Here is a 13,179-nt window from a genome sequence, read left to right as displayed (position 1 = left end):
CTGCACTATATATATATATATATATATATATATATATATATATATATATATATATTTTTTTAACGGGTATGATCTGGATTACAAGAACTTGCACTCACCATGGCAGTTGAAGGCGAGTGTTCCACCTTCGTCAAATTGTATTTTTTACAGACAACACCACTGTTGAATACTGTCCAGAAAACACAACTAAACGAAAACAAAACTCACAGAATGTGATACTGATGTCCACTCTTCACAAAGATGAAGTCGTGTCACCGGGAAGTCCATAATCATCATGAACCATAATAGAAAAATAAAGGAAGAGGAACATGGACATCCTGACTGGCACACTTGCCAGCAAATGACCAGGCCACGCCCAACACTCTGTGACAAATAAAGATCATAGCCACTGACACCTTCAAAGGGCCCTAACAGTCACAACACTACTTGATTAGTTTGATTTGTTGTTGTTTTTTTGCCCTTGTACAAACATTACCCCAATAATAAATTACATATTCATATAATATATAATTATAATTGTATACAATTACATACATTGACAAATGCAAGCGTGCTAAGTAGTAGATGCTTAATGAATGTTATAGTACAATCACAGATTACGGCTGCATTCAATTACTAATGATGTTAGTGAAATGAAGTGGCAATTTTTTTTCAGGGCACCTCAAGATGCTGTGGGACGTACTGTATATGATTTCTATGTATGAATTCATATACACTGCAAAACTGTGCAACTGCAAAACATTCTTAAAATTAGTATTTTTTTCACAAGAAATGTTTTATTTTCAGAAAATAGTCAGAAAACTGACCACTATCAAAGTTCCTCATTCAAAAAGTACTAATATTTCCCGAAATGTAACCACACATATTTAATAATAGTTTTAACTGCAAAATTGTATGAATAAATTGGACTACAACATTTAGACTTCCATTTTGAATGGTGCCAGAGTTTTGAGCGGTATAACACATCCATACAGAGGAAGCAGTCCAAGTTGTACATTCTAATTTATCTTGCATCAGTGGTAATTTCCTGGGAAGAGATGAAGGAATAAAATGAAAACCTATGCATAACAAATAATTGCTATGCAAATCTAACAACGGTTTTGCATCACTTTCTGATAAGATGTTCTTGGGTAGTTTGCATGAAGACAATCATTGACATTAAGGGTGTGGTACTTAAAGGGAACATGACTTTTTAATTGCTTGTACACAAATACCTCAAGAATCACAGGCAGGGCGCTGATGCAACGATGGACGGCGTGATGGACTGATGGAAAGATGCAGGAGCTTGGCAGACTGTTGGGAATGCAGCCGTGATACCGAAGCTGGGATAAAAGACTCTCTATTGACACACAGCACACTTCAAGTTTGACCTCACATAGTATGCACTTCAGTCACGTCATCAAAAATCACATTTATAGATAAAGATGTTTGTGACACACACCTATCCATTGGAAAAAGAAACATGCAGGTGTCTGCCACTACTTGACGTCAAAATTGGGTGTGTGTAAGCTTGAGCACGTGTCACAATGAATGAGCAAACGTGCAATAAAACTGACCTGGGCATGAGGCCAGAAAAACACGGATACTCCAGGCTTCAAAGTTCTCCACGAGCTGTTGAACAAAACATCACAAGCCTTGAGAGGATGCCATGACTAGGTTTTATTCCAAGCAAAATCTGTCAAGAAGCTTGGCGAGTTTCTTTTTTATTATTTTGCTTGTCAGTGAGGTCAAACATGTGATGAAGTCGTAACTAAGATTGGTTGGTCATTCATCAAAAACTGACAGTGTGTAATCAACAAGGTGTTTATCAAATTTGGTGATAACGGAACCAATGAACGGTTTCGTATCACTCATAGAAGATGAGCATTTGAATTGGATTTTCTGAAAGGGGAGGAAAAAACTACGTTGTGCTCAAATTTAAAGTACAAGTTACTTGGCTACCACAATTTGACTTTCAATAAGATTAGAAGAGATTTTACCACAAATTCTAAGGGTGTTTTGATTATCTGCAAATACAATATGAGATGAGGATTATTTTTCATACAACGCAATTGACTGGCAACCAGTGCAGCATATATCTTGCTTCTCACCCACACTCTGCTCACCTATGACCGTGAACAGGATAAGCGGTAGGAAATAATTAATAAGTTAACTGCATATTGAAAACACAACATACTGACATACATGTATTGAAGACATAACAAGGACATATTGAAAACATAACATACCTTCAAAGTACAAATCAAGGTGGCGGCTGGGAGTCAATAGGGTTTGTTGCAAATAACATTTTTTTTTACATTATTTGTGAACATTAACCTCCGACCACCAAAAACTATTCAACAGACTTACATTTCAGGTCGGGAAATTAGATACAAACAGCTGAAGAAAAAGAAATGCTCCTTACTTTAGGCCAATGATATATTGTGATTTACTATGATAACATGAAAAGTACTTCAAAGTCACAGAAAAAGTTACCTTGTATAGTCAGCTCAAAAAGACAGATTGAAATCATAACCCTTTAAATACACTTTGTTAAAACTGTACTTCACTGATTAAATTGTAACGAATTGTTTTTAATGGGTACATGTTTTAATCATGCTCCACTAGTCATACATATTGTGTTTGACATGGTTGAAGGCAAATAAGCTATGAATAAAGAATTTTTATGACCAATTATTGTGAGATCACCATTGCGATGTGCTGGAAATCTTGGTTTGCTGTTCCACAAGAATCACAGTTATTTGGGCATTGGTTAGTGGCGAATTGAGTTTTGACAAAGAAGGCTAAGGCCAGTCCAGTCATCTTGTCTCGACTGTACTTCTACAAAATAAATCTCGAAAGAATTGATTATTCACCTTGCAAAGTGCTGTCATGGCCACAGTGTCCATGAAGCTGACTGAGCTAAAATCCAGAATCAAGGAGTGGCTTTGTGTCGGGACATCAGTGGAGGACGACGAGGAGGTTTCGACTCTTATTGGGTTCTCCGTCTGAGCATGACTCATGATCTGAACAGAGAGAGGAAGCATTAGAGACAATTGCATTACAAATGTGTTAGTTTGTGTGTGTTTTCCACCTGTGTGATCTCAGTGAAGACCAGTTCAGAGTTAGCAAAATAAATTGGACTGGGACAAAGGATTATGGTAACTCCGGGAACCATCTTTGCCTGCGAAAAAGAACCAAAGAACACTTGGCTGCTAATGAAAGAAGGATGCAGCCTTGATCCAACACAAAGTACCAAGGATATATCACTTACTATATTCTATATGTGGAGACCCCATTATTCAGCTTTTTAGGATTTTTATTGCTCAACTTTTTCCAGGTTATTTTAAACGCTATCCATGAACGATAGCACAAAAGCAACACATCTTTCATAGTTACAGCTGCTGCAAGATTAAATTAAAGGTAATAGAAAATGTGAAAACACCTCAGTGTAGAGTTGCACATCTCTGTAACAGTCTGTCCCAGGAATTTGACCTAAGACAGCAATGGGGGAGCTGGAAGGTATGGACACATGAGAGAAAGATTCATACAACATGGCAAATGACTCCAAAGCTAATTGGGGAAAGAAGCTTAGACAAAACACACAGACAGTGCTTTAGTTCATCATCTATTAAGAAAAATAGCTCTCTATAATGTACTTCATAAAAACAATTAGAACAATTAGCGTGTAACAAAATAAACAGTAAACTACAGCTGGGAGTGACGAAGACCTTGAAGCCTATTTTTTGAAGAACTGTTCTACTATCTGGCAAAGCGCAGCTCGTTTTGAAGTGGATTGAGTTGGGTACAGCGCTTGTATCTCAAATTTGTGTTTGCAATTCAAAGTAAAAAAGAATTTGCAAACAGCAGTTTTTATTTTAGGCCAAGATCCTTTGCTGTGTTCAATTGTGAGGTGGTCAGTTCAATTGAAGGCTTAAACGTACAGACTGTAATATCACACAAACAGTTGACGCGGTAGAGAAACAACACTGACCGTTGGGTTCTGTAGATGAGCACAAGCAGGGAGAAGGCGATGGCCACTGCCAGACCCAAATCCAGGTTTAGGACTAGGGTTGAAGTAAGTGAAGCCAACCACACAAGCTTGAGTTGGGAAATACCAGAGCAGAGGTCAAACAATCATGATCAAGAAGGCAAGAGTAAGTGTCTTGATAATCAAATGCAGAATATGTATCAGATTGAATGTGCATTTGTATACTACCAAGTCCAATCGGTCAGACTTCCATAACAAAAGCACATCTTTAAACTGAGCCAGCAACCCCTGCAGGTTCACCACAATGACGACTGCTAACACTGCCTGGAACACACAGCATGTTTCTATTCATTCCTGGATCCGTTGCCAGGTCTACCAAGGCTGACACACAGCAACAGTCAGACAACCATTGACTCATTTTCTACCGCTTGGTACTTGAAGTGGGAGGAAGCCAAAGTGAATACATGCATTTAATTTTCAACAGAGCTCGAATGTGTAAGTATGACTGCAAGAGATGCTTTTGCAGGAATGAAAATAGCTGCAATGATATAACAAGTAGATTTTACCTTTGGCAGCTGCTCGAAGAGATGACCAATCTTTAGCAAAATGGTTAAAATCATCAGGGCTGATACCAAGCCAGACATCTGAAGAGCAAAACCGCCAAGGAGCATGTGAGCAAGGACAAACATGGGGATTTGGATTTTTACCATCATCATCATCATTTCTATTGAGCAAATAAATATCAGGATACTTAAAATATACAATTGAAAACTAGTATACTAATCATGCTCAGAAGGAGTTGGCTGAAGTGCAAAGCTTGTAAACACTCACTGTTTTTGCAGTATAACATTTACAAGGAATTGTTACTCATATTCCAGTTTGAGAAATACAGGAACAAATAAAGAAAAATTCAAGGTAACATAAAAAAGAGGAAAAAGTATCTCTTTGTTATCAAGCAGTAGAATGTACATTGTCTTTGATTGTCTGTAGTTACTATTTCATAATATATAAAGTGAAATAAAAGTCCATGAAATAGTTCCTTTGGGCCAACCACTTAGAACATAAACATGCATAGTAGTAGTAGAATGAAAATTGATGACGCTATATCATGATGCTCTTTCAACAGAAGAGTCTTTTCGAGAAAGAAACGATACCTGTGTTTTCACGCCGATGCTTTCCTGAACCAGACTGCGTGAGAAGGAGCAACTGACAGCAAAACACTGGAACATGGCTCCTATGGAATTACACAAACCCAGAGCCAGCAGGTCCTAAGGACAGAGGAACAAAGATGGCTAAAAAATAATTTAAAAAAAACATGATGAAAGTAATCTTTCAAAATGATCAGTGGAGGCTCGGAGAAGGTTTGGGAAAACTGCTGTGGTGAGTTTAGATATCAACTAGCCCAGCAGTCTTCTATTTGAGTCAGTATGGTGTCAGTATGGTGTCAATGGAAAGCGAACTCTGCAAGTTAAATGGAATTGTCAAATTGTTACAAAATGTCAAAATGACTTGGATACAACATCGAAAAACCATAACACTGATGTAATGTAGCTCATGGGATGGTCGCAATAGACCTAGAACAAATACTGCTATTACTGCAGTCCCTTAAAATAAATTGTCCTCAATGTAATAGCACTGTCATGGACCTGAGGTGATTTCTCTTAGCATGAATCACCCTGCTACCTAAAAAAAGTGGACCCTCAAATATTTGACAAGTTAATTGAGAAAGTAATCATTCTTGAAGAACTGGGTTAGGCGTGCTGTACCTGACTGGAGTCAAAGTGATAACCATGTTTGAGGGCAAACGTAGAGCCCATGGCTGAGAGGAAGCTGAAGCCCACCAGAGCGATAGAGAAAGCTGGAATGAACAGTTCCCTGGCCATGGTGAGAGAGGGGATGATGGGGGGTGACAGGCTGCAGGAGACGAACGATAAAAGAAAACACCCATTGAATGACGATTCAATTCCAAATCCAAGTGAAACAATGTGCCCTCAATACTCTTCTCACTATTGTTCAAAAAATGTTTTCTTTAAGATTTAGCAGAGTAATCAACAAATCAAAATTCCAAAGAAATTGGGATGTTGTGTAAAATAGAAACAAAATACAATGATTTATGAATCATTTTCAGCATCTATTCAATGTAATACACCCACCTCAAAAATAGAATATTTATTGTTCAAACTCATGAGGTTAATTATTATTTTTTTTAATTTAAAATTATTTAATTATTTATTTGATTTTTTTTTGTTTTATTTTTGCCTGCAATACATTCCCAAAAGCTGGGACAGGTGAGACAAAAGATTGTTTGGAACATTCCACCCGTGAACAGGTTAATTGGAAAAAGACTATGTTGTGATTGTACTCTAAAAGAAAACCATCTCTACTCATTGATGTCAATACAGACATTAAATGCGCCTCCGATTGGAAGAACGTAAGGAGAGTGGTGAGGACAGCAGAGAGGATCATCGGGGCTCCTCTTCCCTCCATTCAGGACTTGTCATCCCAGCGTTGCGTGTCCCGAGCCCGTAATATTATCAGTGATCCATCACACCCCCACCAAGGTCTGTTCTCCCTGCTACCCTCTGGGAAGAGGTTTCGCAGCATCCGCTGCAGGTCCACCAGGTTCTGCAATAGTTTTTTCCCTACTGTCGTCAGACTGTTGAACAGTCAACTTCCTCTGCGCACTTTGTAAATATTGTTTTTGCTTCCTGCACTGTTTACATGCTTTATCACTGCTGCACTCATACTTATCTTATTTCATATTTATGTAGTAAGGTCACTATTTATTCAGCCGAAATATCATTTCATTGTGGAGAGGCGTATGCAACGAAATTTCGTTTTGTGTGCACCAAGTGTTTACAAAATGACAATAAAGTCTGTCTAAGTCTAAGTCTATATATATATATGTATTTATCTTAACAACATTAGTTCTAAACATGCCAATTTAAGACTAAAATGTGTAGCTTATTATTATGATAGTAAGACAGCAAATATGGGTCAGTCAACATATAGCCTCTATTCATTGTCTCTATTCAAGATCGTGTAATTCATGTCAATACACGATAACAATAACATTAGCATCTGGTAATAGAAATGGTGGAAGTTGAAATGAAAACAGAAGCAAAAAAAGACAATAAGACTATACCACTGACCCAGAAGGAATGTCTCCGACCACCTGGACTCTATGTTGTTCAGCCAGGTCCATCTGCACCGAGACCACAGTACCCAGGACAATCTGTAGGCCCCGCAAAAACAACAGATTTAACACAAACATGGTGTTGTATCACATACTGCTTAAAGTAGTTCAATTGGAGGTTAAAGCCCTGACACTTTTCAGCTTTGTGAATTAAGCAGCTCATCACATAAATGAAACACACAATTAGTTAAAGACTTGTGAACCTCTTTAATCTATGTACATCAAAAACACAAAATGCATAAAGAACCCATAAACACAATACAGATGAAATATATGAACTATTTACAGTCATTTGTTCACATGGTTGTTTGTATGTGTTGCTCACCAGTATGACTTCCCAAGGTATGGCCACAGGCAGCTTGCTTTTTAAATGTTTATTCAGCATTTTGCCACCAATGAGTATCACCATAGAAACCGCAGTGACTGACAGAGTTCCAGGTACCACACTGGTAATCCCACACAGGACGTCATGTAAAATCTGGAAAAGGAGGACATAATCAAACCAACAGATGCTTTAATATATAATCCTCCTCATCATCATCGTCTTTAAAAAGAGCATTTAAAAAGCATTACTGTTACTGAGTATGTGTGTGTGTGTGTTCATATTGGGGGGGAGTGTTAATCCACTGTTCCGACAGCAGAGAAAGTTTGATGATAAAATGTACAGAAAGTGATGGAAATGAAAAGTGGATGCTGGTGGAATGCAAAAGAATCGGACCTCTGGCGCGGATAATACTGTACATGTTTAACATTGTTTAAATGACTATCATGACATGCTGTCATTTGAATAGAAATTGTCTGTGTTTCTGTTTGTGTGTGTGTGTAACTACAACCAACCCATGCGGAAGCCATCAGTCCAGTGTGTCTCTGTGCAATGATTCCGGTCATGAGGGGAAGCTGCAGGGCAACCACATGCAGGCCAGCACCTGTTGTATAGCCTCTGATGAGAGGATCGGACAACCAACGGCACACAGACCCACAGCGCAGCAGATACAGTAGGAGCTGGATGAGTACACACGCACATACTGTACATACACACGCATGCTACCGGTTTTCAAATCTGGAATTAATATGAGCTGCGATAAATATTATAAAATATATATATATATATATATATACATACAAATATATGTTTATATACATAAATAAATATTAGGATAAACAAACTAAATTTTCAAAAGGCAGTATTTGTGTCAAAAATTAGATGATAATGTATTGTGTGTGTGTTTACCTGTATGAGACCACATAGCAAGGTAAGTTGTACAGCTATGTTGACTTTAGCTGCCGCCACATCAGCACCATCGTTAGGCAACTCCACAATGGCAGGGACAGATCCAATCATGATGGCCAGGACACCAAAAGTTCCTGAAACATAAACACACTATTTGCTGAGTTTTAAAGTTACATGTACGCCAAGTAGATTAGTTTGGCATATTAGTTCCATCATCAAAAGTTCATATTTTATGGTACTGGTACTTATTTTGAAGACATTACAGCAACGCCATCAGGCATCATGGCGGTGAAAACACAAAGCTGATCAGGATGTACCATTGTGAATCCATATTATTTTTGTGTATTCACCCTCAAAATAATTTCCACACATTTGTAGAGAGTTCTGGAGCAAGGTATGGGGATGTATATTTTGTTGACGTTTTTGTTTGAATGTGACAGTCACCTAAGGAGAGATGTTTGGAAGTGCCGAATATGAAGTAAATGATCAGCGGGTAGAGCGATGTGTAGAGGCCAAACACCGGAGGAACGCCTACCAACATGGCGTTGGCCATACCTGCACAGGATAGAGACAAAAGACACATGCTTTAGAGGTTAATGGAACGTGGATGAAAAATATCTCCACTCATACATGTGTTAGTTTTATGTTTTGAGATGAAATTGATGGTGAGCCAATCTGTCTCTGAGAACCAATTATGTTAACATCATATAGCAAGTCAAGACCAACAAGTCACCTGTATAGTCATGGCTCACTAAATCCATTCATTAAATTGGGTGTTTTTTTTTTTTTTTTTTTTTGTATAGTTTGTTGTTGACTTGTTTGCATTAATCCCTTTTCTTTAGGGCTTGTTCTCATGTCACTGGCAAGCTGGCATTGAGCAAGAGACCCTGGACTAGTTACCAGTCAATTGCTGCACAAACACACAACTATTCTCAATCACATTTACAGCATGTGTTTGGAAACCAAAGTAGACATGAAAATCAACACAAGCACGAGAACATGCAAACTCCACACAGGACAGCTGAAGCTCATCTTCGATCCTGGAACCTTAGAACTGTGAAGCATAAGCACTAACTACCCGTGCGGCGAGACGCCATGTTTACATCTGTTTTTTTTTTTTTAATGACAGTTTCTGCTCTATTGTACGTTGCTCACCCTGTGGCAGATGCATGACGCTCACGCTAAGCCCTGACATCAGGTCTCCCACTGCATTTTCTCTGATGGAGTAGTGAGGCAGCCACGACAGGATGGGAAACAAGCCCAGCAGTGTGGTCTTTATCCTGGCGCCTGAACACCTGAATGCAATGCAAACCCACACAGAGAGTTAGATATTGGCCGTGGAGAGTGCATGCAGAAAATCTGACCTTCTTTGACTCACCGGCATTGCATCATCTTGACCCTCTCCAAGAAGGACATGGATGTGTTTACTCGCTGCCCAATAATCTCCAGCTGGGCCTCATCCAGGGCCACAGCAAGATGATGCCCGTTGTCGGGATGGCTATTTTGCTCAGAGTCGTCCATTTAAAAAAAGGTTTAGGGAATGATAAAACAGAGGATCTTCACTTTTTATACCGTGTGCCTTCAATATGTCCTAACTCTGAAGCACTTTTCTGCCTGTGAAAGGTCATGAAACTTGAGTAGGGAGGTTTTTCAACTCAAGCAAATGAGCAAGAAAGGATGACCTATTTGAATGCTAGGTTAGCTGCAGGAGTTCACGTGCCAAAGTGAAAGTAGGCAGGGAGCAAAGCACACAAAAACACACGTGACTCCAGGAGGGTGGAGATTGGGCATGGGCAACCCTTGAACTCCGGACACTGCAGAGCTTTTACAACCCCCTTCAGTCCTAGTCCAGCACCTCCGTTCTCTTGCTTCTATTATGGTTTGTGTGGAAATAAATGAATAGTTGCACTACCAATACATAATTCTAGAATGCAAAAATGACTGGGGTCGGGTTCCAAGCGCATCTTTCTTCAATGTCTCTCCCCTCTGAAATCTTTCAGATTACAGATTCTCAGAGTACGCTCAGAGCCCGGTCCACAACCACAACTTTTCTAGAAAGTGCATATTGGAGCCTTTTTGAATTTTGAGGGATTTAGAAAAAAAACCACACGGCCAAGATAGCTGCTGAAAACTGGTGGCTTGCTCCATCATTTAAAAGGCCCATTAGGTTATTTAATTGATAGATCAAGCCAAACACACGTAATTAAGAGTTTAGGAAAATTCTAATTGATCAAAACAGATAAAAGCCAATAGTTGTGTTGTGTTGTTTTATTTCTGAGGGGGTGGGATCAGTAATGTGTCTGTCTCAAAAGCTGCATAAGATTTTTCATATGTTCGGAACGCCATCGAGGTAACTGATGCAGAGGAAGCTCAAAGAAAGAGAAAGTGAAGCTGCGAGAGAAGCTGAGGTCGGTAATGGGACGCATTGGAGGGAGGCGTGTTGGACGAGGTGTCGCTGACTGGGTCCACATCTTCTGTTGTGTGATGAATTCTTTGCATCCTTCATCTAAAGAGCAAAATAGAGCAATGTGAATAGGTTTACATACACTCTTTCGTCAAGCTACTACCACAATACTACTGTATTTTGAATTATCATGAGTCATTTCTTAAAGACAAAAAGATGGCTACACCTTAAACAAAGAATCTGTCTTCCTCGGAATCTTACCGCTCGAGCTGAAACTTAAAGTTAACTCTTCATTGTGATTGCCAAGATGAGGGGTCGATGGAGGCGGTTTTGGAGAAGGGGCCACATGAATAGATGAAAAAGAGGAGTCGGAGAGAAGGAGGGTTCGCCAGGGTGTCACTGTGGAATCAGAGAGGAGAGGAAGTTGTCTGTCGTGATCAGAAGGTCTCTCCTGATGGCTGCGCTTTCTGCGTTTCATACGCTGGGGAGTCCGTGACGGGAGATGAGGCTTGACTGTAAAACGTAAATAGAAATGAGTCTGACTTAGGCAATTCCAAATGAAACTGAAAGATTTTCTCATAAACATTCCAGTGTAGCTTTAACAACTGGGAAAATACATGTAGCTCACCAGTTTTATTTCCAGAAGAACCAATGAGAGGAAGGCGTTCACGTGGCATTGCCAAGATGGACTGCAACTGACAGAACATGAACAATGCAGGCTTTTATAGGTCAAGACAAGAAAAAAAGACATGAAAGGGTAAAGACATGTTTGAAAGGGTCAAAATAGGTTTGCCATAAAAGCCACCCGTGAGAAAACTTTGCTGATGGACCAGTGTTCTTAGTCCCTTCTTTTTAACATAAAAACCATAACTTATTTTAACATAAAAAAAACATGACTTATCTTTTCTATTCATCTAATTTTCCACTTATTCTTTTTAACATAAAAAAACACAACTTATTTTTTCTATTGGAGAATAAAGCTGCCATTTGCAAAAGTGTCCTTTTCCTTTGTGTGCAAAGAATGCTATGGAATTGGAAAAGCTCTAAGGAAATGTGGGTTACCACTGCTTTAAAGGATTTAAACAGGGCTTTAGTTTCTTGTTTTCTTTGATGAATTTACTACAACAGCCATGAAATCACATTAATAACTGCCATCAATTAGACACCCATTGTGGAAACACAAGCCATGCATGGGAGTGCAGCCAAATTACACGTACTGAAAATATGACCACTGTAGAAATACAGCTAATTACGTCTACTCATTGGTACTTCAGGTTACTTACTTGAAAACGTGTTGACTATTAGGTCAATTGGACCCTGTGAGTTACATCATCACAAGAGGAGACTTCAATTTGAAGAGACAAGATATAACCGTGCCCAGTCAAGTGGCAAAGAGTTCAAGACGCATCAAGGAAAGCGATTGGTAGAAATGAAATGTGGTTCTACCTTCGTTGTTTGTTAAATGAAACAAGTCAGTCTTCGAATGCAGCTCTCTTATCTGTGGATAGAGATGATTAAAAATGAATCTACAAAATGCAGTGATGCTCAGGGCAGCTTCTCATGTTTCCATAATCCCCCAGCTCGCCTCACCTTCACGGTGGCAGCACAAGAGCAATGCTTTCACTCACCTGGAATTCCTTTCTTGTAAGCAATACAATAACACTTGCACTGATGCTGACCTCTTTGCTTCTGTCTCTCCTTGGTATCTTGAGGGACATATCTTTTTTCACTTTCCTTCCCGCTCCTCCTCTTTTCTCTCTGCAATGACAAGTTGTGACATGACTGCCAGACAAAAGGGCAACATGAGACGAAGTTAATACATTAAAATATTAATGCTGCATTCAGTCAAACAAAAAAATTAATGGACTACCACTCTCCATGCAAACACACATAACTTTAGAGGTATAAGGATTTGGGGTAAATATTCAGGATGAACCTAAAATGCACTAGAACCATTTGCTGAACTTAATTTGACCTTCTCGAAACTTGTGAACTCATGTCCAGCTGTCCAATGGTTCAATACTTTTCGCACAACTTGATCGGTTGGATTTTATTTCCATTGCCGTCGTGACCTGCACTTCTATGCCTTTTCTGTGACTCTTCCAATCTCTTTGATGATAGTCTATGACTATGCCAGGAATGGGCAAATGTCAACCACACGCAGGACCCTGGATTAATTTTTTGCCCATCCCATATAATAGATGTGTGCTCAAAAATCAATACGGCAATATATCGTTGCAGGCCTCTTTACAATGTCGTATGGATACTGAGACGTCAGAATTGAAATTGCTCATTCATTCATAAGGTTTCCCAGCACATCTCTGAAACCTTCTTGTTGCGGAGTCCAGACACCTTTTGACCAGGCACGGCGTAAGCTA

At 39.2% G+C, this 13,179-nt stretch overlaps 1 protein-coding gene across 1 annotated transcript; it reads right to left on the bottom strand.

The window, feature by feature from the left end:
* Positions 1 to 901: 901 nt before the first annotated feature.
* On the bottom strand, positions 902 to 12,500 carry LOC133143593 (solute carrier family 26 member 6-like). Its single transcript, XM_061265622.1, has 22 exons — positions 12,430 to 12,500; positions 12,248 to 12,299; positions 11,430 to 11,496; positions 11,063 to 11,314; positions 9,776 to 10,903; positions 9,553 to 9,692; positions 8,842 to 8,952; positions 8,398 to 8,531; positions 8,004 to 8,168; positions 7,492 to 7,644; positions 7,123 to 7,205; positions 5,737 to 5,884; positions 5,125 to 5,238; positions 4,537 to 4,614; positions 4,199 to 4,294; positions 3,974 to 4,080; positions 3,425 to 3,494; positions 3,074 to 3,163; positions 2,856 to 3,005; positions 1,557 to 1,611; positions 1,215 to 1,339; positions 902 to 1,027 (listed from the first exon to the last, which is right to left on the bottom strand). Exons 5-22 carry the CDS (start codon positions 9,916 to 9,918, stop codon positions 1,004 to 1,006), a joined length of 1,986 nt encoding a protein of 661 aa, XP_061121606.1. The 5' UTR covers positions 9,919 to 10,903; positions 11,063 to 11,314; positions 11,430 to 11,496; positions 12,248 to 12,299; positions 12,430 to 12,500; the 3' UTR covers positions 902 to 1,003.
* Between the last annotated feature and the right edge of the window lie 679 nt (positions 12,501 to 13,179).

The sequence above is a fragment of the Syngnathus typhle genome, linkage group LG2, assembly GCF_033458585.1.
Source record: "Syngnathus typhle isolate RoL2023-S1 ecotype Sweden linkage group LG2, RoL_Styp_1.0, whole genome shotgun sequence".
In the NCBI taxonomy this organism is placed as follows: domain Eukaryota; kingdom Metazoa; phylum Chordata; class Actinopteri; order Syngnathiformes; family Syngnathidae; genus Syngnathus; species Syngnathus typhle.
Note: the sequence above shows the minus strand (reverse complement) of the source record. Positions and strands in the feature narration are given on the sequence as shown.